This window comes from Terrapene carolina, unplaced genomic scaffold (genome assembly GCF_002925995.2).
Source record: "Terrapene carolina triunguis isolate 2854851 unplaced genomic scaffold, T_m_triunguis-2.0 Scaffold138, whole genome shotgun sequence".
In the NCBI taxonomy this organism is placed as follows: Eukaryota; Metazoa; Chordata; order Testudines; family Emydidae; genus Terrapene; species Terrapene triunguis.
Genome location: NW_020664489.1, coordinates 4169496 through 4196993, shown reverse-complemented (window position 1 = coordinate 4196993; position 27498 = coordinate 4169496). Strand labels below are relative to the sequence as shown.

Sequence of the window (27498 nt, the reverse complement as noted above, 5' to 3'; positions counted from 1 at the left end):
AGCAGAGCGGCAGCGGCACGCTCAGGGGAGGAGGCAGAGATGAGCTGGAGCAGGGAGCGGTTCCTCTGCGCCCCCCGTTACTTGCTGCAGCCCTCCCTGGGGCCCACCCACCCCAGCTAACCTCCGCTCCGCCTCCTCCCACGAGCGCACCGCAGCTCCGCTTCTCCCCCCTCCCTCCCAGGCTTGCCGCGCCGATCAGCTGTTTGGTGTGGCAAGCCTGGGAGGGAGGAGAAGCGGAGCTGAGCGGCGTGCTTGTGGGAGGAGGAGGCAGCGGCGAAGCGGAGGTGAGCTGGGGCGGGGAGCGGTTCCTCTGTGTGCCCCCCTACCCTTACTTGCTGCGGCCCCCCTGCCCCAGCTCACCTCCGCTTTGCCTCCACCTCCTCCCACGAGCACGCCGCAGCTCCGCTTCTCATCCCTCCCAGGCTTGCCGCGCCAAACAGCTGATTGGCGCAGCAAGCCTGGGAGGGAGGAGAAGTGGAGCTGCGGCGCGCTCGTGGGAGGAGGCGGAGCGGAGATGAGCTGGGTTAGGGGGGCCCCGGGGAGGGCCGCAGCAAGTAATGGGCGGGCGCATAGGAACCGCTTGTGGTAACTCGAATTCGGATATAATGGGGTAAAGCAGCCCCGTCCCCCGGAGCGCTGCTTTATCGCGTTATATCCAAATTTGCGTTATATCAGACCGTATTATATCGGGGTAGAGATGTAGTTATTCTGCCAGACTGCATTAGTAGTGTTGAATGGCCACATTTGACTTCCAGGCAGAATGTTGATTACCCATGACTTATGGGCTTGGCTTCAATGCATTATTTTGATCTTGAGTTTCAGAGATTTAAGCCCAGGGTTTAGAAGTTTTTAACAAAATCTTGTAAACATCTGTTCACATGACAAGCAACCTTCTTTTGGAGTAGCCTTTCAAAAATGTAGTTGCTGTGGATTGGGGTGGGAGGGTTTCTTTAAATGAAAGAGTGGATATACGTGGAGAAAACATATATATACTCCAATATATTTTGCAAAAAAAGGGAAAACAAGTTCAGAATTTTGATCTGCTGTCAGGTAAGGAGAAAGAGGATCAGTTACTAATACTCTGTGCTGCATCCTCCTGGTCCTTAATAACCACAAATAAAACCAATTGCAATGTATTCCCTGTTGTAAAATTGAGTTCATTTGTGTACAAATATTCAGAAAACACGTCTTAAAAAGAGTTTTATTTTACTAAAGAGAAATATATTAAGTAGCACAGTAAAACTTCAGCGTGTGGTTTCATTAGAGCCCACCAGAATGTTGGAATAACTTCTACAGATGCAAAGTTTATATTTCTATAAATAACTCCAAAACCTGTTCTCTGTTGTTCTGCTGTTTAAACTATAATCCCCGTGCTCATTTTTAGTCTCTGTCCTCGCTGCTTTATGGTTCACTGCACTGGACCACATGAAACTCTTATCTGCCCACCAGCTAAATTTGAATGCTTTGTTCCTCCTATACTTACAAGTACCAGTTTGGGAGTTCAAAATAAATGAATCCCTTTCTCAAAGTTTTGTATCCAAGATTGTGTTTTTAAACACACAACCAGGTCTAATTACCTCTGTGAATTATGAACTGACTTACTAAAGAATTGTAATTCATCGGCCAGAATTTAAGTCAGCTTTGTGTAACTGCATCTTTAAAAATGTATGTCCAGTTAGGCATATATATGAATTGGCCAGTTAAATGTACAACTGACCATTTGTGTATGCAATTACACCCCATTTTAACCACACAATGGTGGTAACTGCATGCACAAATGTCTGGAAATTAAGGCTTGTATCTTTAAAGCCATGATTAATCTTTTCCAGTAGCTTTCCCCTGTGAGACTTCCTTAAGAGTTATTATAAGAATAGCATTTCTATTTCATATTCTGTACACAGTGCAGCTGCAGTCATGATCATCCTTCACATAAATTCATGAACAAGTCTTAATACATTGTCCTAATTATACAAACTGACAGACCAGCATCTATGATTCAGAATGCAAGAGAAATATTTTAAAGCACTTGCTAAAAAATTAAAGCAGAGAATTTCTATCAGCTACTACACACATTACACTACACCCCCTCAGCGTTCACTTTTTGTTCCAGAACAGCATTAAAGATAGCAGCATATTAAATTATTTAAAAAGGCATTTAGATTTCAGCTTAATTTAAACAATTTTCATATTTTCCCTTTGAAAACCCCTTACAAACACACACAATTTATCTCTACTAAAATGTGTATATGGATGGAATCACATGCTCTTTTGGTTCACTACAGTATCTTGGAAATCCAAGTGAATGCACTGAGCCTAATTTACTACTGGTGTAACTCCACTAACCAGGCATTTTGTCCATTACGTACCATAGCTATCTAAAGGGCCTAGTTTAAATGTGTTTCTTGGAGAAGTATATACTTTAAAAATTACTGAGGGAATTTTTCCATGTCTGAAATTAGTTATCATTTTGAACAGACTCCTTCTATTAGTGAGGCCATCCTTAAAAGCTTTCGAATTTTGATAACTACGTAACATTACCACAGTATTCCCAGTGCTCAGCATGCCTTGGGAATGTTATTTAGTTACAAAAGGCAACTGAGAAATTTTAAAAGTGATCACTATATTTAGTTTACATCCCATTAACTGATGAAATTGCTCTAATGCCAAAGCTCCCTTTTATCTCAACATAGAAAACAGAAAAACAAAGCAAACTTCTGATGTTTGTGAAATCATGTTAGAGAGATTTAATATTTAAGCAGCACTGAGGTTTGCTTGTTCGAGTTACAACGAAACAGTACTGGAGTGGCTAGCAATATACAGTAGTTCACATCTATATACAAATCAATACATTTTTCCAAATGGTGTTAGGATATCCAATTAAATTACTAGAGTTCAATGCACAGCTATCTCCCCCCTATTTGGTATATAAGCTTGGCACCTTCTTTACTCAGGTGACATATGAAAGCTACAAATACTGGACATCTGAGAGAAAAATAGGGACACATCTTTTAATTCCACTGCCATACAAGGGATTGGTAGAACTTTTTTCAAGTGATAGCATTTAGATTTGACAGATCTTCCTTAAAAAACACCTGAGACTTTCCCTTCTGCAGTTGGGAAGGCCAGATTTCCAAAAGAGTCCAAGAGCCCGCATTTAAACATTGGACTATATGAAAAGTGTTCAGTATACATCTGCTCCTATTGTTCTCAGTATAATTGGATTTAAATGGGAGCTCAGCTGTTTTGCAAATCTAGCTCCAATTATGAGCAGAAAGTACTTTTGAAAATCTGGGCCAAACTGAATAACTAGGGGTTTAGGGTTTTTGAGGTTTATTAATTTCATTTTCAGGGGGTTTTTTTGTTTTGTTTTTTTTAAAAGCAATTTGACTTATGTGGATGTCCAAAAATGTGGTTTTTTGGGGGCTCTCTGTATTATATTATATTACGCACATTACTCACAACAGTAGTATATGCTGTAAAAGGAGTAATCTCTTTGTAATGTACCCTAGTGTGCTTTAACGTAGTACTGTTTCAAACAGCGCCATGTTAAAACACACTAGGGAACCTTTAGTGCACACCAGCAGGGTCTCCATGCACCAATTAATGTACAACATGTCAGTGTACTTCAGAATTCACACCCGTTGTGAGCATTACTGCTCCATCTAGACAAGTCCTCAGAAACAAGTAACCATTTCCAATGTTTTTTCCAGTGGTTTATTGGATAAACACAATTTTTTTTAATTGAGGGTGTTTTATTAGTGTTTCCCAGTTAAAACCTAAAATCAGAAGCCCTGTGTATGACTCAGTTTGAAGTATATTTGTTTTCACAGAAAATACAAATTCAGCTACCACCAGTGTCTGCAGTATATTTTGAACTCATCTTACCTCCCCATCTTCAGTAAAGACAATTTTTGTGTTGACTTTAAATTTCCTCTTCAATATTTTTTTGGCTTCTTTGGTTTTAGTTGCTTTCTTCTTCAATTTTGAATTTGAGGTATTCTGTATTTTAAAAAAGCAGATGGGAGAGAACATGGTTACTTTTTATCAGAAAAGAATACACTAGGATTTAAACTTTAACTTCTGTTTATGGTATTAAGTAAAAAGCTATTTGCCAAAACATACACACTATAGGTGAGTTTTAGAATAGGATGCCTAATATAAACAAGGCTAAGGTACTTTTGCATAGATGCAACTGCTTGAATCAGGTCATATAATAAAAAACAAATATCTTTAGAGTGTTCTAAATAACTTACATCCTATTGGCACCAGACAACCTGGACTCTCCAAGTCACATTCACTTGTTGGTGCTGTGAGAGAGACTCCCTTCTCACTGCCCATATATGGCAATAGCCAATGCACACTCTAGATAGAGACTGAGATATCATTGGCTAAAGCCATTGGCTTCCCTCGGCAGCATGACTAGCCAAACAATGGTTGGGCTGACTCGGAGGGCCTGAGTAACTACTCTCTCATGACAGGAAAGCAGCAAACAACAACTACTGCTTCTACAGCTACCACTTTACATGGACTGGTACCATGACCTTGGTGTTACACTCAACTCCACCTACTTCTGCAGCATTCACCCCGGGTCTGCTTGTGTGCACTTTGCAGGAGTTCAGGTACCTGAAGGGATGAATAGACCCCATGGTGCTGGATGCTGCTCATGGTGCTGCTCCCCCCAATCATGTGTGACAAGTGGCTATCGAGGAACTCTCTAGCTCCACAACCCTTCCCTCCTGCACTCCAATCACAGTATGTAAGAAGTGGATGAACATATGCATGGGAGTGTTCAGATGAGAGAAAGAGTGTGGAGATTTAGTGTTAAATAGCATTTATGTTTGCAGTTCCAACACCTGCAGCATCTAGCTTCCATGTTAGATTCATCCCATTTAACAGAGAGCTTTCCGAGTGCAACAGAAACTATAACCGTGCACTCCGAGTGCAACAGTGAAATCATAACTAGGACGTTAGAAACAGTAAAATCCATCCACACGTCCCTACATGTTCTCCCATGACTACCATGGAATGAGCAGAGCTATCCAGAAACAGTAACAATACAGTCAGCACAAACTCTGACCATTTATTTTATGCTATACTCATGTTTTCTGTTTGTTGTGCTTGAGATTTATGAACTGAGAAAACAACTACATTGCAAAAGTTGTTGGAAGAAAGGGAAGCCATAGGTTTTGACCAACAGGTAGGGAATAGCTGGGGCTTTCAGTTCTGGAGTGGTTTGGGCCCACGAAATAAGCACATTATCCTATGTTTCTGCAAAAATGACCAACAGTGAAATAGTTAATGTTGACTATTAAGATTGTCGTTTCGATTTCACAGGTAATCTGCTCCCATCCATTGGCAGGGATTACATGGCTATAGAATCACATAAGATGTCAGGTCCAGACCTCAGTAATTTGAGGGTGTTTTTAAATACAGAAGACATATTATTCAGGTACTAAGTGACACAGAATACACTCTTCCAGCAGGTATTGTCAGCTACAATTGCCAGCAGAGCAGGCATTTTATAGCAAAATGGATCACAAAGACTCACTAGGAAGTATACATACATATCACTCATCACCCCTGAAAAACCAGTATCGTGAACGAAACCATTGTTCACCCCAACAGGGATTGTCTGCGAACTGGTATCAATATTTGACAAGGGTGAGAAAAGGGGTCGCATAAATCTGAAGGAAATAATGGTTAGGAGAACCTGAAATTTTTAGTTATGTAATATACTGCACTTACTGTACTACATTAAATATAAAGAGAAATGCAAAAATTCACTGGAGAAAGTAAATCTTCCTCATGGTCAGTACACTAATGCACTGAAAATAATGCACCATAAAATAAAAAATGACAACCTTAGCAAAAGTGGAGGAAAAATGGCTTATGACAGGCTAACGTACTATATTATCAGATGGTAACCACATCTATTATGACAACTAGTAACTGCAGCGGCACTTCTCTAATGAGAGAAGTATTGAAAAGCTGTGCTATCACCTGCTTTTGTTGTGTTATCTAACGATTACTAACCGGCCTTATACTCCTTTCCCTAACAGCTTAGCAAAGTGTGTCCTTCCCTCAATCTCATCACTTGCCCTGCAAATGCAATGTGTTTGAAGCTCTGCTCAAGCATTATTCTACATAGGTGCTGAAACTAGGGATGCTGGGGGTGCTCTCGCACCCCCTGGCTTGAAGTGATTTCCATCATACATAGCGTTTACAGTTTGGTTCAATGGCTCTCAGCACCCACACTATACAAATTGTTCTAGCACCCCTGTAATTCTATTTATCTTTATCTTAAAGGGGAAGCCATAGGCTGGATCTCAAGTAGCAGCCTATTTACATTCCACCACAAGACTATTTGGAGAAGCAAGAGGATTTGTCCTCACAGATTGTCAAATGTGCCTGCCACATAGGGCGTTTCTGGGCTCTCTCCTAGTTATCCCTCAGGGGTACTTTGCTGTTCTGTATTCTGTCAGTAGGCAGAAATCACCATCCTCTTCTCTTCTGGTTTGTGGCACTTATAAGCAAACACAAAAGCACTTCTGAATTTGTAATTCACACTAACAATCAAAGCCACAAAGTTAGCCACTGTATTTTTGTTAAACTAACCTGAAAAGCATTAAAGTGTTGATTTGCTGCAGAAGATTTCCTACTTTATCCAGATTTTCTTGATGCAGCAAAAAAACCCACATAAGCAATACAACAATACGAATTCTCTGGATGAGCTACTTAAAGATGTATCTACTTCAAGCTGCTAAGACACAAATTTCCCTAAAATACTATTTTTACTTTAACATTTTACATAGTATTTTTACTATTTTTCTGCTTTCCATATTAACTGTTACTTTTATTTGCGAATTATTTTTACATTTATTTCACTATGTAACTAAACATATTTCAGAATAGATGCATCAGTTATTTGATTTTGTAAAATTAAATTTTTGAATCTGTGAGGTGTGTTTTAGCTCTTGATTGCTTAGATCAGGGGAAAAAATGTTTTCTCTAGCCCATTAGCACAAGCCTCACTGCTAGAACATAGCTTCCAATGGGTCTTTTCAGCATGCATGGTCGTGCAATCCTTTTTTCATTTGCCCGACAGACTATAAGAAGTGAGGGTACATTTGTATGGTATGCAGTATTGAGAGTCCTACAGAGGTATGCTAAGAAAAAAAAAAAAGAAGGCTACATTTCTTATACCGTGCAGAGTTGGAAAATCTGGCATGGTTTCCATAAGTAACTCTTGTAACTTTATGGGGGTAAATGCAGTCCTAGTGAAAGATGCCAGATTAACAAACCCTAGAGACTGACATCCTATTTATCCACAAAACAGATAAGCAAGAGCTTCCCCCACACTACTTTTAATCTTATACCATGCTCATCATTATGCTGTGAGGCAGACAGAACATTTCAGGGGTAGAGGGTAGCTAGCTCTCTATAGCCCAATTCAATCCTTAGTCTCTGCATGGTGCCAGTTAATACCACCTGTAGCGTGGGAATTGAACTATAGCCAATCTATAGCGGATAGAACACTGGACAGACTCAGAAGACCAGGGTTCTAGCCTTAACTCTGCCACTGCTGTGCTGAGTGACCATGGGCAAGTCACTTCATCTCTGTGCCTTGGTTTTCCCATTTGTAAAATGAGGATGAACCTGTCCTCCTTTGCAAAGTGCTTTGAGATATTCTGATAAGTATTATTATTTATTCCTAGGGGAATTCTGCACCACTGCCCATGCACAGAATTCATGTCTGGTGCACAATTCCTGCCCCCCCAGAAAATACATTCTGCACGAGAAGTGCTGTAGTTCTGCTTTTCGCCCACCAGAGCCCACTTTGGCGCCAGAATAGCTGACTGACCAGCAGTAACAGCTAGCAGCCAACTGCATTCATTACAGCAGCCTGCCCATGGAGCCAGGTTAGGAGGCAGAGTGGGGTACACAGAGCTGCTAAGGGGTCACAGACTGGGGCTCTGAAGGGCTAGTGGGGGGAGAACAGACTGGTGCTCCGAAGGGCTCATGAGCTAGTGGGGTGACAGCATTGAGCCAGGGCTGAATGGGAGGGGGCTCCAAGGCCACATGGGATGGGGGGATTCAAGGAGACGTAGGCAGAGGTGCCTGACTGAATGGGAGAGGCTTGGGGTCAGCCAGAGTCTGCATAGGGGAGGCTCCCCAACAACCTAACAATCCCTCCTCCCCTCCCCAAAAGAAACTGTTCCATATTTTTCCCACCCACACCCAACAACCATACATGTTCACTCCCAGGCTCCTTCCCTCTCCCTCTGCTCCTCCATTATCCCTGACTCCCCCAAGCCTTTGCACTCCTTCTGAGGGGTGCAGGAAATAGGTTTCTGTATTGTAGTTTAAATGAATAACTCAAAGTTCTGTATTAATATGCCTAGTAAGAAATCTATTTGTCAAAAAAAAATTCCTGATTTTTTTTTTGAGGGTCTGTATTGTTAGACATATTACTAACAAGTATGTTTAAAAAATTACCAAAATAATTGAAACTGGAGTGATTACATTGTGTTATTTTGACAAATAAAATATGCAGAATTTTGCAGAATTTTAAAATATTGTGCGCAGAACTTTTAATTTTTTGGTGTGGAATTCCCCCAAGAGTAATTACTCCCATTTCTCTAGCTTCAAACTGATAGCCCACAAGCAAGAGGCTTATCCGTTACCAGTGAGCTGAGCCATTAAGTTCATTCCCACCCCTTAGGTATGTTTATTTTTAAGTACAAGTGCATATTTATATATGTCAAGATAGCATATTCAAAGCTATATTTGCAATAATATAATTGCATGTTTCTCTATGTATCTTTTTAATAGAACAGATAGTATTGAGTCAAATGTTCATTAAAACACATTATAGACAAGAAAGGAAATGTAACTTTAGAGGAAATAATGCTACAGCATCTCTACAATTATTGTAAATAGGTTTAAGTAGTTGCTGTACTACAAACTAGAACTTCCTGCAACACTACAGGACCCAACTACAAGTTTTGGGTTTGGGTCGGAAAACAATGCAATCTTCTTGGGCTCCTGTCAGGTCGCCTCTGATGACCCTCTACTGCCTATGGGGGTCATCGCAGTGGCGGCAGTGGCCATGCACCCTGCTCCTACTGCCACCTCGCTGCCCTGTGCACGCTGCAGAGCGTGTATGCCAAGGAGTTGCAGTGCCTCAGTCTGCAGCACATATAGTACAGCAAAGGGTGGTGTCCAGCGAGAAGGGCACAAGGCAAACCACTCAACCCTCTCTGGCTCAGGTCAGTGGGGCTTGGGTTGGGCTTAAAAATTAGGTCTGGGCAAACCCTCTACTATAAACTCTGAAAACACTGCATATCAGAACATAGCCAAGTAACGTCAGCCAATAACACAGAAAGACAAGAGAAAAAAATTAAATCAAGTAGTAAAGGGATCCCATGGGTGAACTAAACCAATAAGCCTTCAAACAAGAACAGACTATGTCTGCAGTGAGTATGAGCACACGCTTTGAAATTGTTATTACATTATGAGATGAAGGAAAAACAGTAAAGAAAAAAATGTGCAAAAATCTTTCCTAACTGATTTATAATATCGACAAAAGAAAATGGGAAGCAACTAAGCACCATCTTCTTATGAAAAAAGATACACTGTTATTCAGTAAGCTAAAGACATAACATGGTCCATGGAATGAGTTAGGAACAACTATGTTCTAATTCAAGTCACTAATATGAAAATCTTCAGGATTAAGTGCATCAAGTTTGGCAGCCAAAATTACAACCAGATCCTATTTTCAGATGTGCTTAGTACCTAAGACTGCAATTTACCTTAAAGAAAGGGGCAGGTACTCAGCACCTTTGAAAATGTAGGCCCCTAAAACCTCCCAGTCTCAGTTTTCCCATGTATGAGGTGGGGGTAATTGTTAAATGACCTTACAGGTGTGTGGCGAGAATTAGCATCTTTAAAATACTACAGAGTTACTAAGTATTGGAAGGTAGATTCAAATTGGAATTTCTTTATCAAAATTCTGTAAAATGAAAACAGTTACAGAACTAGATTTATCGGCAGCCTAAATTTTCTCTTTTTTCTTACACATGTACATGCCAGATGGTTTTTGCTGGATTATTAAATAGTTTCGAATTAAAATTAGCTTTTAGAAGCACAAAAAGTAGGAAATTAAGGAATCCTATTATATAATCATGAAGTTAAACTATGCTGTAGATATTCAAGGTCTTTAGTTTTCTCATGAAAAATATCTAGTTCTTAACTTTGAGAGATTTGTTGGAAAGATATATTGGAATTGGAAAAGGTTCAGAAAGGGGGCAACAAAAATGATTAGAGGTATGGAACATCTTCCATATGAGGACAGATTAATAAGATTGGGACTTTTCAGCTTGGAAAAAGAGACAACTAAGGGGGGGGGGGATGTGATAGAGGTCTATAAAATTATGACTGCTGTGGAGAAATTAAATAAAGAAGTGTTATTTATTCCTTCTCATAACACAAGAACTAGAGGTCACCAAACGAAATTAATGAACAGCAGCTTTAAAACAAACGAAAGGAAGTATTTCTTCACACTATTCATAGTCAACCTATGGAACTCTTTGCCAAAGGATGTTGTGAAGGCCAAGACTAACAGGGTTCAAAAAAGAAACTAGATAAATTCATGGAGGATAGGTCCATCAATGGCTATTAGCCAAAATGGGCTGGGATGGTGTCCCTAGCCTCTGTTTGCCAGAAGCTGGTAATGGATGACAGGGGATGAATCACTTGATGACTACCTGTTCTGGTCATTCCCTCTGGGGCACCTGGCATTGGCCACTGTTGAAAGACAGGATACTGGGCTAGATGGACCTTTGGTCTGACCCAGTATGGCCGTTCTTATGTTTTTTCTACACCAAACCCCAGACAAAAAAATATATGGAGATATACCTATCTCATAGAACTGGAAGGGACCCTGAAAGGTCATCAAGTCCAGCCCCCTGCCTTCACTAGCAGGACCAAGTACGGATTTTGCCCCAGATCCCTAAGTGGCCCCCTCAAGGATTGAACTCACAACCCTGGGTTTAGCAGGCCAATGCTCAAACCACTGAGCTATCCCTCCCCCCGGAGGTTTCTGAACAAAGATATCCCCAGGCTTTTAGACACCAAATTTAATCACCCTTAAAAATACAATTCTTATTGAGAAAATATTCTATAAGCAAGATATCTCAGAATTTCCACTCATTTTAAACCATCTATTGTTACATCCCAAAGACATTCATTTAAAAAACACCACTGCAATAACTACTGATTGTGTAGAACCTCCTTGGCTACATTACTACAGATGCTCTGTATTGGCTCTGCCACAGACGTTCCCACAGCAATATGATTATCAATGGAGGATACTGTAGAAGTGAGAGAACCAGTATTTTTTTTACTGTTTAACGGTCAAAACACAAATTCCAGTTGCTTGTTCACATTTCAATAAAATCTTAGAGCGCCAAGACCAGACTTAATGAACACTTCCCAATTTATCTCTTGGATACATACTTATATGGCCTCATTAGTTTAGTGTCAAGACCACCTACAGTCCCTTCCTGTACCTTTGCTTCAGATTTGGAGTTTTGACTGCTAAACTGCCAGGTGTGGGTGCTGAAAAATCAATTTTCATCTTTCGTTCCAACTCACTTAATATCAAGTCATTGGGTAAGGCAAGGTTTACAGCCTGTTAATCTGTAAAAATGAGCATAGTGTCGTCACCACAACAGCTGTCCAATGCCAGGGCTAAATTGTCATGATGGAGTAATCACTTCTATGTCATGTTAGGTATAAAATGTGTTATTGCTTTCCTACAGTCTTGGGATTTTTCCTCCATATTCCTGGGAAGAAAGGTCATGAACTCTCATTTTTCAGAAACCACATAACATTATTATTTCATATTATTTTTACCCAGCATTCAACAGCAACTGCTGCTGAAGAACTTAAAATGGATTTGGTATTCAATTTCACACACTTGTTTTTATATTTCTCCAAGATGCTACCCAGTGGGAGCTAAGATATCCCCATGCTGAATATCACACTGCAGTTCAACTCTTCTGTCTAAGCTGGAAAGAGTTGTGAGAACTATATACCTCCTAGAAACTGCCACAGTCTCTCCAAAGAAAGTCTTCAAATCACAGGAAGGAGGACAGGGTGTCTTCATCTTTGTGCCTTGTACAGCGTCCACACATTGTTAGTACTAAACTAATCGACATTACGGTGTCCTGGCTCTCAGGAGAGACTTCCAGCAGAGGTATTTGAGAGTCCATATCCTTCAGCCACTTGGCTGTGCCTTCTCCATCAAGTCTGGAACAGTCTAATTCCCACTCAGTCTCCATGGAACTGCGAGAGCCAAACCATTTCCCTCCTCCCTTAATTCTGTGCTGGAGAAAGAAGAATATGGCTGAGTTCCCACCCCTTTTCTACCGATTCCCATAGACAAAAACAGCAGTGAGACGCAGCTTGCCTACTCCTCACATCTCTGTCTAGAGTTCACAGTGAGAAGCAATGCAACCAGACTTCAAAGCCCAATCCCCCACACCTCATTATGAGTACAAGCAAAGGAGAGCTGGGGTAGCCAATACTCTCTGCTCCTCTCCCGATGACTCTGTGAAAGGCAGACCAGATGCCTGGTGGTGAGCCACTTGCAGCAGCCATCATATCTCATCTGTCTTGCCTCCACTTCTGCACATCTCAACTTTTCTGTACCCCCCCCCCCCCCCCCGCCGCATTTGGTAATGGAAATCTGGTCCCAATACCAAGCTGTATCCATAGTCCCAGGGTCCTCTCCTGGCTACTCTGCCCTGTCTGACATAAGGCATGGCCTGAAGATGTTCTGTAGAGGAAGTGGAAGCAGGGTTTGGAAAATGCTCCAAACTTTAGTCCCCAGATTTGTTTTGTTTTGAAATGGTGCTCACCTCATTTAAGATGCCGCCTTTATTTCCATTTTCAGGTTACGTGCTTTTTAAAACAACTTAAACAAGAATCTGAAATCTGTAGGTGCTAACCTAGAAACTTGGTAGGTATCAGTGCTCCGTAAGGTATGCAGCAGTGATTAGCCTTTACGTGAACATTTGTGAAGATGAGGATCCAGCCAGATTTTGTATTCAAAAGACAAACAGTAGTGTTCATGTACCTCTCTATTTGCTACAGTACAAACTTTGAAAAGCATCAGTCAAATATTAAGGCTGACATGATCCTGAATTTTGCAAATGATTGCTCAGTTTGAAAACACTGCCTTTCTAAGCTAGTATCGTGGAAAACTTCAACAGAGATGCTGATATGGCACAAACAAGGGTATTTCAATAATTCTACACCAAGTATATATAAATCCTAAGGAACTTACTTGCAACCAAACTAGTCAATATGTGCATTGCTTATTTTGTTTTCAAATCTATTATAAAAAGGCTAGATCTGAGAGCGACCAATGTTTCACTATAAAGAAACTTATTCTTATAAGAAGAAACAATATATTTCATGTACCTTTCTAAAAGATTACAACAATCACCATCACCTAATACTGTACATGAAACTTCTGAGAGGTAACAGCTTTTCATTACTTCTGGGTCTATACTAAATATTGACAATCACTTGGTATGCAAAGAGCTAGAGATCAGCAGTTGACCGAATTATTCCCTAGATTTAGATTACCTGTTAGAACACAGAAATCCATGGAAACACCAGTATATGGGAGAACCCTGGACTGGGAGACAATTCTGTTGTAGTAACTACTTGCTTTGACTGGGTTTTTTGTTTATTTGAGGGAAGGGTGTTTTCTTCAAGTAGTGATGGGCCAGAGAGTTAAAGCCTGAAACCAACTTTCCTTAAAGTTTAAGAGTGTTTGGATGCAGAAGTCTGGTTAGGGCTCATTACTTAATTTAATACACAGGGTATTAATGTCAGTAAAACAGATGGAATTAAGCTAGGTTGGGCTGATAAGAACCAAACTCAAAAGATGAAGATTTCAGCATTTTAACTCATAACACACTTGGTGTCTTTTCCATTTAACAATATGGCCTGTTAGCTGCAAGTTCTAGTTAAGTGAAAGGAATTTTTTGTAACAGGTTTATTCTATGAACTTGGCTCCACTGTTTCATGAAATATTTTGGTTAAATGCAGATGAGTTGCATTCATCTTGATTATTTCAAAAAGAGCATTTTTTTCTTTATACTTAGCATATATTAGCGGAGAGAGGCAGAAAGAGGAGCCACCGGATGGATGAGAAAAGAAATATTATATGATCTCTCTCAATACACAGGTTCAAATCCAGCTGAGGTAAGTAAGGCTAAAAGTTTTTATCTGACAAGCTGTTCAATGACCTATGCAAAAATATGGTAGTCTTATTTCCTTTTTTCGTAGGCATCACAAAATGTTTGTGATTGTTTACAACATTTAAATTTTGAATATAATTTTCTGCAGAAAGTAAATACTACTAGCTGTTGAATTTATCATGCATATGTGACAGGTTTCAGAGTGGTAGCTGTGTTAGTCTGTATCAGCAAAAGGAACGAGGAGTACTTGTGGCACCTTAGAGACTAACAAATTTATTTGGGCATAAGCTTTCATGGGCTAAAACCCACTTCATCAGATGCATGCAGTAGAAAATACACACACACACAGAGAACATGAAAAAATGGGGGTTGCCATACCAACTAATCAACTAGACTAATCAATTAAGGTGGGCTATTATCAGCAGGAGAAAAAAAACTTTTGTAATGATAATCAGGATGGCCCATTTCAAACAGTTGACAAGACGGTTTGAGTAACAGTAGGGGAAAAAATTAGCATGGGGAAATAGTTTTTAGTTTGTGTAATGACCCATCCACTCCCAGTCTTTATTCAGGCCTAATCTGATGGTGTCCAGTTTGCAAATTAATTCCAGTTCTGCAGTTTCTTGTTGGAGTCTGTTTTTGAAGTTTTTTTGTTGAAGAACTGTGACTTTTAGGTCTGTAATTGAGTGTCCAGGGAGGTTGAAGTGTTCTCTGACTGGTTTTTGAATGTTATAATTCTTGACGACTGATTTGTGTCCATTTATTCTTTTGTGTAGAGACTGTCCAGTTTGGCCAATGTACATGGCAAAGGGGCATTGCTGGCACATGATGGCATATATCAGATTGGTAGATGTGCAGGTGAACAAGCCCCTGATGGTATGGCTGATGTGGTTAGGTCCTATGATGCTGTACCTTGAATAGATATGTGGACAGAGTTAGCAACGGGCTTTGTTGCAAGGATAGGTTCCTGGGTTAATGTTTTTGGTGTGTAGTTGCTGGTGAGTATTTGCTTCAGGTTGGGGGGGCTGTCTGTAAGCGAGGACTGGCCTGTCTTTCAAGATCTGAGAGAGTGAGGGATCATCCTTCAGGATCGGTTGTAGATCCTTGATGATGTGCTGGAGAGGTTTTAGTTGGGGGCTGAAGGTAACCACTAGTGGCGTTCTGTTACTTTCTTTGTTGGGCCTGTCCTGTAGTAGGTGACTTCTGGGTACTCTTCTGGCTCTGTCAATCTGTTTCTTCACTTCAGCAGGTGGGTATTGTAGTTTTAAGAACGCTTGATAGAGATCTTGTAGGTGTTTGTCTCTGTCTGAGGGATTGGAGCAAATGCGGTTGTATCTTAGGGTACGTCTATACCCAGCCGCTAGTTCGGCGGCTGGCAATCAAACTTCTGGATTCGACTTATCACGTCTTGTCTGGACGCGATAAGTCGAACCCGGAAGTGCTCGCCGTCGACTGCGGTACTCCTGCTCGGCGAGAGGAGTACCGCAGAGTCGACGGGGGAGCCTGCCTGCTGCGTCTGGACCGAGGTAAGTTCGAACTAAGGTACTTCGAACTTCAGCTACGTTATTCACGTAGCTGAAGTTGCGTACCTTAGTTCGATTTGGGGGGTTAGTGTAGACCAAGCCTTAGAGCTTGGCTGTAGACAATGGATCATGTGATGTGGTCATCCACAGCATCCAGACCACATCACACGATCCATTGTCTACAGCCAAGCTCTAAGATACAACCGCATTTGCTCCAACCCCTCAGAGAGAGACAAACACTTGTACTCTCTTGAAGTGCCCCCTAGTAAAGCTGGCTCATAGGAGGAGCAGGTTCAGGAAGCATTCCAAGCTTTTCTCTGCTCCCATGGTATTTAAATCAGCTTCAAAAGCACCCTTAGTCTCCCCACCCGGCCAGCTTACAGTCTTCCAGAAAGCAGGGACAGGGGATTAGAAAGCACAGAAATCTGAGTAGAAGGTAAGGGTAAGTGGAACACTGTCAGAAAAAAATATGTGGGGTGAAAGGGAAAGAGAATGTGGACAGGAAAAAAAGATGGTGGGAACTGTGCCAGGGCACATCATAAGAGAACAGGGAAGGAAGGTGCTGATTTGCCAACCTATCATACAAGTGGAGTCCAAAAAATAAAAAGTTCTGAGTGGACCGGGTTGGAAAAAAACTCTAACTTCCAGAGGTGAAAAGATTCCCGCCCCTCCCCCCCGAAATTCACTTGGGGTGTGTCTACACTTTAATTAGACAACCACAGCTGGCCCATGCCAGCTGACTCAAGCTCGCAGGGTCTGGGCTAGGAGGCTGTTTAATTGCAGTGTAGACATTCAGGCTTGGGCCCAAGCTCTGGGACCCTCCCACCTCACAGGGTTCTACAGCCCAGGCCTGAACATCTACACTGCAATTAAACAGGCCCTTGAGCCCAAGTCAGCTGGCTATTTGCAGTGTAGACAAACCCTTTATGGCTTTTGAATTTCTGCACATTAATATAGAAAAGAATATTAATGTTGCTACTCTGATTTAAAAGCTGCAGCTGTCTCGAAAGAAAAAAGCACTGTACAATGCATTTCCCACAGCTTTTTTTTTTTTTAAATACACATTTCCATTAATCCGCCGGGATACAGGAATAATTTTCAAGGTCTTCTCAGTGAAAGTTGCAATCCATAGTGTCTGGAAGCAACCAAATGTTTAACCTGGAATTACCACAAATTTATGTAACCACAGTATAAATATTATAGTATTAAGTCACTTATACAAATAAACAATTCTCATGTATCAGCAAATTCAATGTATGTTATCTTACCAGAAAGTATTTATGAAAACTAGTATGACCGAAATGTCTCTAATAGGGTAAAATCAACAAGGACTAAGCAAGCATATTTTTAAATCTGTCATTAAAAGAGTTAATGTGGATGAAGTCACCAGATGAATTTTTTGCAGACTGTAACTTACAGTCCTGATAACAACATCTGTTACACTTCAAGATCAGTGTCCCTGCTGGGCACTGAAGCGAGGAACCTTAGATTCAACTGCAGTCTATCATTTAAGCTAAAAAAAGAAGCTCCATGAGCTGTCAGTATTAGCAGCACTGACATCCCTTCTGATGCCCCAAGCCACTAGCAGGCAGGAGCATGACTTCCTAAAGAATTTTCTTAAGGTAGAGTTCTGAGTAGCAAACTATATTACAAATTTCCAGTCAAAAACTAAGTCAATGTGGAGATGTCATTGAAAGTGAATAACTTACGATAACACATTACAGGGATGTTGTAATTATTTCAAAAACAAGTATTATAAACCCAGGAAATCAAACCTAAAAATAGGTTACACTAGAAGGTTAAACTTGAAATTCATACATGCAAAGGTATGGAAATGCACAGTCTGGGTCACTTAAACAACCTTAACTCTGCCCTGAAGTGATGTGATATATAACAACTGTACAATTATGATTAATACTACTGACTGCAGCCCCAGATTAGAGTAAACTGATTTTTAAAGACATTAATTTCCCCATTCATAATACTGTATCACCACAGGGTAATGTTTCATTAAACATGTAATCATTAAAACATATATGAAGAAGTCAAACAGCCACACATTATCCAAGCATGAGACTATTTCTACCACACCTCAGGCAAAAATGGTTTAGCCCAAGATTATTCCATTGTCCCTATTCCACAGCTTCCATTTTACTAAGCAAGAGAAGAGTGTCATTATGGTTCTACTCTCAATGATTTCCACCCAAACAAGACAAAATAGAAATGAAGGCACAAATATTTCCTATGTGCTTTAACCAAATTACACAGCCAATCAAATCTTGCCGTTGGAATCCAATTTTTAATCTGTCACTTTCAATAAAGGCCTCTTCCATCAGGAATCGTGCAGCTGGAACAATCTGGAGAGAAAGTCTGATTTGTGTTTTTTTGGGGGAATAGTGGGTCATGTTACAAAATCCTAAGCAATGATAATGTTGATTTCATTTCTTAACATTTTACAAGTGGACCAAGATCTTCCATCCCTGATCTTTCATTATCTTCTAAAATGCGTAAGGGGTACAAGAAAACATAAGTTGAAAAGGGATGGAAAAGCTGCCTTGTCTTATTAAAAAAAGAGTCTTTAAGGTTCACCATTATTCTGCAATTTGTTACGGTTTCTAATTTTCCAGTCTCCAGAAGCACCAGAATTATTCACTCACACTCTCTCTCTCTCTCTCTCTCAGCGGCCAGACTGAATATTTTGAAGTAACAGAGTAAAGTAAATGAAAAACATTGAGAATGATATCATAATCAGACTCCATGGCAGATCTTATCTATCATTTAGTGAACTGAACAAAAAGACTTTTTTTTTTTTTTTTTACAAAAAGGAAACAAAGACCTCTCAGCTTTTTCTATTTTACTGTATTTTCTAGACATTCTTTCTTCTTGTGCATCAGTTTTATGATTAATTTTTAAATGACAGACTACTACACAGCATGGGAAATACATTCTAAATATATGCTGGAGAGAAATCTTACATCTGGTGGGGAGGGGGGAAAAAAAAAATCACAAAAGCCAATTAACTTTGTTGTAGAACTGCAAATATTTTGTCCTTTCCTTCCCCAAAAAGCAGTTAGAAATGACAGAGGGTGCTAGTAGAAAGACAGGGTTGATGTTTTTTAAAATCTTATATTCACTAAGTTACATCTGGTCACAAAGTAGAAGCAAAGATTGCAGTCAAGAATCCCTTCACCAAGATCTCTTCTACGGATAGTAATGCATTTGCCCAAGCCCTCTCTCTTCCTTTCTTGCGTACACTGAAAACAAAAGTAATGTCCATAATATTATCACATCACAATGATAATCCTAACAGATAGGTCTGCCAACCCTCCAGGATTGCCCTGGAATTTCCAGGAATTAAACATTAATCTTTCATCAAAGATTGTGTCATGTGATGAAAACTCCAGGAATACATCCAACCAAAACTGGTAACCCTACTAACAGACCACAATTGCAGTCGGGGTCTGGGTGGTTGTTTTTTTTTTTTTTTTTTTTAAACACACATCCTTTGCAAAATCCTAATTACTTATTTATTACTGGAGCAGTCTAAGGCTAGGTCTACACTGGGGGGGGATCGATTTAAGATACGCAAATTCAGCTACACGAATAGCGTAGCTGAATTCGACGTATCCGATCCGACTTACCCCACTGTGAGGACGGCGGCAAATCGACTGCCGTGGCTCCCCCGTCGACGGCGCTTACTCCTACCTGGGCTGGTGGAGTATGCGCGTCGATTCGGGGATCAACTGTCGCGTCCCAACGAGACGTGATAATTCTATCCCCGAGAGATCGATTTCTACCCGCCGATCCAGGCGGGTAGTGAAGACAAGCCCTAAATCTCTCAGCAGAACAGTGATGTGGTTTTCAGTATGTTAGATTGGTGCTTTTCGGGGAGGTGAGGGTGAGGAGGCCCATTCTTCATTGCAAGACAAATAGACAAATGGCATGCATTACCCACCATGTAGCATACCACCACTCGAATTTACGCCATATTCCAGAATAAACTAGAGAGGTAGAATCTTGCTACGATTAAAAGTGGACAGAGTAGCCTTCAGACAGAGCAAAGGTGATTGTAATATGGCTGGGAGTTGTTTGTTTTAATACAACTATGTGTATTAACTCCTATCTTAACGTATCCAACAAGGACTTTAGCAGGGTATTTGAGAAGATGACTCAGTCCATCATCTTACTTAAACATCAAAGCAACAAACATAAAAGCAACAAAAAAAATATCAAGAGATCCTCAACCACTGTGAGAAGCTCTCTGGCATTAACAAGCATCAAACCGAATGTGCATGTACTCTCTTGATCTCAACCTGGGGACAATGTGCACATTGCTACTGCCAGAGGGTCCTACCATCTGAAATATGTGAAACAGAGAGAGAGAGAGAATGTTTACCAATCCCAGTATATTATGATTAGACAGAATACTAGTGGATCCAGCATCCATTTGGCCTGACAAAAGCCAACATGACTGAATCCGTCTATTACAATTTTATTTTTGTGCCGTTCAATAAATGCTCTGAGAGATATGCTGTTTTTGGAGAAAGGCTGATGGCAGCTGCTACAACCTTCTTCCTGTGGTGATGTAATAGGCTACTCTATGGCAAAATGGTAATGCTTTCTTGTATATGGTTCCAATGTCAACTCCATAGAGAAATTTTTACTGAGAACATCCTTCTGGCTCAAGCTTACAAGAGAGGGCATTTCTGAGTGATAAATATTCGTTGCTTTGTATGGGTCTTATTGCCCTAAATGTACAGATTTTGTTTAAATGATATTAAAACTTTGATACTGAGTAAATCCATACTTACAAATAGTTATTAAACTTGGATTGCAACCCCTTCAGTTACGATTGCAATATAGTTTAACATTTTAACAGTTTTCATATGATTACTGAAATATTTAGCTTTGGGGCTGGAATTTTCCATGCATGGTCTCTTTCCATAGGTGACTTTCTATAATATTTAAGCAACATCCAGTCAGAAATTTGAGTAATGAGTATGTTTCATAAAAAACATTTTGCCATATAAAGTTCTCAACACCTTCCCCTCCCCGAACACAAAACAAAACATCTGCTATGATTATTTCCCTTAATAAAGTCTGACCTCTATAGTGATATAATTAAAAATTTCTCAGTGACAGAAGAAAGCAGCATACACCAAATTATTGATTTCACAATTTTAGGGTCTCAGAATTTTCAGAATACTGTAGAATGAAAGAATTGCAAAGCTAATTTTAAAATATTTTTCTGTTGCCAGGATACAGTGATCACAAAGTACCACAAGTTAATGTGCTATTGCTCTATTAACTTCCTTTTTGTAAAAACAAAACAAAGCAAAAACAACAACAGTCTGCAACCAAACATACTCCTGAGCACATTCTACACCAAAAACTTAAAAATTCTGTACCAAAAAATTAAAAATTCTGCACACCAACACTTTAAAATTCTGCAAGTTTTATTTGTCAATAAATAAATGCAGAGGCTCCAGCATGGCAGTAGGGAGCACAGGCCACTGGCTGCACAGAGGTGGGAGATCACCCTGCAGCCTCCCCGGGACACAGACTCAGTGATGAGACTGCACCCGACCCTGACACAGCACTAAGGCCTGGACCTGCCCCAGAAACACCTTGGGGCTCTGCCCCTCTACGCCAGAAGCACCAGGAGTGGGGCAGGCAGGCTCAACCAGGCAGGATCCAAGTATGGAAGGACTTAGTGTGGGGGAATCCAGATGTGGGGTGAAAGGATTCTGTGTGGGACAATCTGGGTGAAGGCAGCTTAGTTGGGGGTGTAGGTATGCGGGGATCCAGATGCACAGACACTCGTTGGCAGGGTTCCAGGTGCAGGGGCAAGGGGACTCTGCAGGGGCTTCCAGGTGAAAGTGGTTGGGGGTCTGGGTATGGGGGGTCTCAGGAGAGGGGTCTGGGTACTAGGGGAGTGGGGCTTGGTGGTGTGGGGATCTGGGTGCAGCTAGTTATGGGTCAGTGGCATGGGGGTCTGGATGTGGGGGCTCAGGAGGGTGCAGGGGGTGGGGCTCGTCAGAGTGGTGGTTTGAGTAAAGGGAGTTCAATGGGGGGTGGTCTGGATGCAGGGATGGAGGTCCAGAGGCAGGGGGTCTGGGTGCAGGGGGGGCTCCAGATGCAGGGGTTGAGGTTCAGTGGGCTGGGATTTGAGTATGGAGGGCTTGGGGAGTTCTGGGTGTACGGGATGAGGCTTGGCGGGGGTGTCTGGGTAGGGGAGGTCCAGATGCCTGGGGGAGTGATGGGGGCAGGAAGCAGGGGAGGATGCTGAACTTCCTGCAGCTGGGGGAGGTTTCTAGAGGTGGGTCTGACACAGCCCCAGCCACTCCTTGCAGGGGAAAAGGAAGTCCCATCCTCTCCTGCCTCCAACCCAACCCGGGCTAGCAGCTGATTCTGGCTCAGGGTAGGAGCCACTGGCTGGGGTGTTCCCAGGCCTGCAGTGATTTACCTCTCCGCTGGCTGCTCCGGGTGCCTGAAATGATGTACCTGCTCAGTTAGGGAGTGGGGCATAACTGCTCTTGCAGTTTCACTTTGCCTGCCTGTTAGAAAGTCATTTTCTGCGGGGAAGCAAAGAAATCTGTGGGGGCCATGGATTCTGCGCACACGCAGTGGCGCAAAATTCCCCCAGGAGTATAGAAAAGTTGTGAACTCCTTCCTCACTTAATTCATCTGAAAAGGGTGCAACTTCAAACACTAACTGGGAACACTTAAATGCTCACATTAACAACAATGTGCACCCTTTCTCTCCCTTCTCCCCCATTAAAAACAAGGAAAACGTGTAAAAACTAAATTCAGCAGGAAGAACTCTATCGTACAAAGTTCTGAGGAAAGTACCCAGGCCTCTTCTTCGCACTGTGATCTTCACAGGCAGACCAAGGCACTAGAGAGTAGCCTCAGTAAACAAATCACAATGCAGGATGAGGAATAGCTTTGTTGAATTTGGCCACAGTCAAAAATACAGGATATAGCCCTAAGTTTGTAGTTAAAGTAACAAGCGTGGAAATGCAAAAGTTAAGATTACAGGACTCCTGCATATCTTGTGCATTTGGTGGCATATATTTAGAAACAAACAATAATATATTACATACATTTAACCATCAAATCAGGAATGTAAAACATTATACATATAGAAAGTGGACGTGTTAACACTGCAGTACGAATGTTACTTTTACAGTTCCTGATTTGTTTTTGTTACCCCCATATAACCATATTGTATTTTGACACTGTAAATATGGGGCTGTTTCAAACTCAAAATTTCAGTTTGAATGATTATTAAAAAGATAAAACATTGCTTAAGTAGCTTGAGTGCAGTCAAATGTTTCAGCAGTCACCAAAGCCATCTCGAAAACAAAATTAAAAATTTCTAATTCCAGTCCTCTCTAGCCTATTTTATACAATATTTCCATTACCTTTTTCAAAAGAACATAAGAATGGCCATACTGGGTCAGACCAAAGGTCTATCTAGCCCAGTATCCTGTCTTCCGACAGTGGCAAATGCCAAGTGCCCCAGAGGGAATGAACAGGATCCATTCCCTGTCTCTCATTCTCAGCTTCTGGCAAAGAGAGGCTAGGAACATTATCCCTACCCATCCTGGCTAATAGCAATTGATGGACATATCCTCCATGGATTTATCTAGTTCTTTTTTTAACCCTGTTATAGTGTTGGCCTTCACAACATCCTCTGGCAAAGAATTCCACAGGTTGCCTGTGTTGTGTGAAGAAAAAGTTCCTTTTGTTTGTTTTAAACCTGCTGCCTATTAATTTCATTTGGTGACCCCTAGTTCTTGTGTTATGAGAAGGAGTAAATAGCACTTTCTTATTTACTTTCTCCACACCAGTAATGATTTTATAGACCTCAATCATATCCCCCCTTAATTGTCTCTTTTCCAAGCTGAAAAGTCCCAGTCTTATTAATCTCTCCTCATACGGAAGCTGTTCCATACCCCTAATCATTTGTTGCCCTTTTCTGAACCTTTTCCAATTCCAATATCTCTTTTTTGAGATGGGGCGACCACATCGGCACGCAGTATTTAAGATGTGGGCGTACCATGGATTTATATAGAGGAAATATGATATTTTCTGTCTTATTATCTATCCCAGGGGTCGGCAACCTCTGGCACGCAAAGGCGGCACACATGCTGATTTACCGTGGCACGCTGCTGCCAGCCTGGGGTCCCCACCGCCGACCCCGCTCAGCCCGCTGCCAGCCTGGATGGGTTTACATTTACAGGGGCCGGTGGATGGAACCCCAGGATGGCAGCAGGCTGAGCAGGGCCGGTGGACAGGACCCCAGCTGGCAGGGGCAGGGGACGGAACCCCAGACCAGCAGCGGGCTGAGTGGCTCAGCCCGTTGCCAGCCTGGGGTCCCAGCTGTCGGTCCTGCTGAGCCCACTGCCGACCTGGGGTTCCATCCACCGGCACTTGTAAATGTAAAATGTATTACTGGCACGCGAAACCTTAAATTACAGCGAATAAAGGAAGACTTGGCACACCACTTCTGAAAGGTTGCCGACCACTGATCTATCCCTTTCCTAATGATTCCCAACATTCTGTTCACTTTTTTGACTGCCGCTGCACATTGAGTGGATGTTTTCAGAGAACTATCCACAATGACTCCAAGATTTCTCTCTTGAGTGGTAACAGCTAATTTAGACCCCATCATTTTATATGTTTAGTTGGGATTATGTTTTCCAACGTACATTACTTTGCATTTATCAACATTGAATTTCATCTGCCATTTTGTTGCCCAGACACCTAGTTTTGAAAGATCCTTTTGTAGCTCTTCACAGTCTGCCTGGGACTTAACTATCTTGAGTAGTTTTGTATCATCTGCAAATTTTGGCACCTCACTGCTTACCCGTTTTTCCAGATCATTTATGAATATGTTGAATAGGACTGGGCCCAGTACAGATCCCTGGGAGACGCCACCATTTACCTCTCTCCATTCTGAAAACTGACCACTTATTCCCACCCTATCTTTTAACAAGTTCCTAATCCATGAGAGGACCCTTCCTTCTTATCCCATGACAGCTTATTTTGCTTAAGAGCCTTTGGTGAGGGACCTTGTCAAAGGCTTTCTGGAAATCTAAGTACACTATATCCACTGGATTCCCCTTGTCCACATACTTGTTGACCCCTTCAAAGAATTCTAGTAGATTGGTGAGGCATGATTTATCTTTACAAAAACCATGCTGACTCTTCCCCCAACAAATTATGTTCATCTATGTGTCTGACAATTTTTTCCTTTACTATAGTTTCAACCAGTTTGCCCAGTACTGAAGTCAGGTTTACCAGCCCATAATTGCCAGAATCACCTCTGGAGCGCTTTTTAAAAATTGACATCACATTAGCTATCCTCCAGTCATCTGGTACAGAAGCCCCCAAACAGGGAAAGAAACTACTACACTAACTATTCTATACCAATTTCACTTATGTAACAGTAGACAGTTTTACAAATTACATACAAACAAGAACAACTCTCTTAGCTGACTATGGGCTTATCTTCACTACTGAGGAGATCGACGCTGCTGCAATCAATGCAGCGGGTGTCGATTTCACGGGCCTAGTGCTGACCCGCTAAATTGATGGCAGAGCGCTCTCCAGTACTCCAGCTCCCCAAGAAGATTAAGGTAAGTCAAACAGAGAGCATCTCCCGTCGATGCAGCACAGTAAAGATACCGGGGTATGTCAACCTAAGCTACGTTGATCTCAGCTACGTTATTCACATAGCTGGAGTAGTGTAACTTAGGTCGACTTACCCTGGTAGTGAAGACAAGCCCTAAGAGTGTGAAGGAACATGAGGTTGTGACTCAGGTCATGCACTGGTAAGAAGGAACTGGAGAGACATCAACCCGCACTCTCTCTCGGCACGAGGAGACGCACTACACACATACGTGTCAATGGACACTGGACACTGCTAAAAAACACTTCTGGACCCGTTCATGGCGCGCATGTGCATCCACGTGTGGAATACACATAGGGACCATCACCCGAAGAAGAAGCATTTCCACAGAGCTTTGAAACTGAAGTGCTAAATATTATAATTTCTGGTAGCTCACAATAACTATTACTACAAACTATCATTTGCTCTAACAGTACTTGCTTCATAATTTAAAGGTATGGAGAGCTACAACAGTAGTTACATTAACAGGAGGGCTAGAACAGGAGGAAGTGAAACTAAAAACAGTAATAGCTAGTAACTAAAATATCATTCACAGGACAGCTCTATCTACTTGGTTTGCAAATGACCCACATCCGTAGAGGTATGAGCCGGAGTGTGATTGGGGGAAAGGTGGAGAAGAGAAGTGGGCGGGGAGTAGCATAACAGGCTAGCTGCTTTAGAAACTTTAATTTCCCCCTTCTCCCCCCCGCCCCACTGAGAATTCAAGTAAAGGTATGTAGTTCAAGACAGATTGTATCAAGGCCTCCCTGAAGACATCTGACTTATCTTCCCCCCGCCCAAACACACATACACACGACTTTCCAGGAAGTACAGAACTAGAGCATATGCATGTCAATTTTTCACCTTATTCCTCCTTCAAATGAAGATATATAATATCTATCACCCTGCTCCTCTCTGCTTTCCTACACGCGGTGCTTTACATCCTTTGGCTTTCCAATTCCACATCCCGCACCCCAATCTTGTAGGAACTATCTCGTAAATTCTATAGGTTGTGTTGCTAGCAACATACTCTACATGCTCTTGGCGCTCCCACAACAAGTACACACCCAGTATTATAGAGGCATGGTAGCAAGGTAGGGAGTAGGGAATTCTAATCCTAGTTCTACCACTGAGACTCTGCTTCAGTTTTCCCTTTTGCAAAATAGCAATATGTCGCCCAGTCTTCAGAGGTGCAGAGGATTAGTGTTTTAAAAAATACCCTGAACTTATAAAGCAGTATATAAAAGATAATTATTATTTACCCATTAATTAATAAATGTGACCACCAAGATTGGCCAGCAGCACGCTCCATTATTTCTTTGCTCTCAAAGTTCTCTCTATCTTGGTAATAATAATGATGCTCCTCTTCTACCATATCACAGCAAAGGAACAACACCGTTATCAGTCAGGCAAGACACTGACAAACATTGACTCCCTTCCTTTCCCCCCTATGACTGGAGGGATATTAACAGGCCACTTCGCCATGAATGGTCCCTTGAAATATGTTAACTACGTACGCTAAACATTCTGTTTTACCTTGTATTTAGCTGCGACACGGAGTACATTTCCCAGACCTGAAGAGCTCTATGTACGCACAAAAGCTTGTCTCTCCCACCAACAGAAGAGATGTTTTTCTTCACCCACCTGGTCTTGAAAAAGTCAGGTATCTGTTGGCTGTTTGCTGTGGACCAATCATGTCTTTTATTTTGTACCTTATAAAATAACCATGTTTTAGGAATCTATATTAAGAACTATCCCATATATTTTAAAGGAAATAGCAATTATTGCAACGAACCCAGGGGGTTTGCCTCATGCATGCTAAAAACTTAAGTAAATGGAAACATATGAACTTTTAATCAGTTTGTGGTATATGAAAATTTCCTATACGTTTGAATCAAAACAGTCTTTTGTTTTAACTTCTTACATTTTAATAAGCCCCACAAAGTATAGCTAATGCATTCCTAATTCTGATGCCTGACAAGTTAACAATCGAAGATGAATCCTCGCACTATGATCTGCA

At 41.4% G+C, this 27498-nt stretch overlaps 1 protein-coding gene across 1 annotated transcript in view; it reads right to left on the bottom strand.

Annotated features, from left to right (window-relative positions):
* Positions 1-27498, bottom strand: part of DDX10 (DEAD-box helicase 10) — a 339719-nt gene that overhangs the window by 138406 nt on the left and 173815 nt on the right. The window contains exon 14 of the mRNA XM_026653416.2: positions 3886-3999. Coding sequence (XP_026509201.1) covers positions 3886-3999 — 114 coding nt within the window. The remainder of the gene's footprint in view (positions 1-3885; positions 4000-27498) is intronic.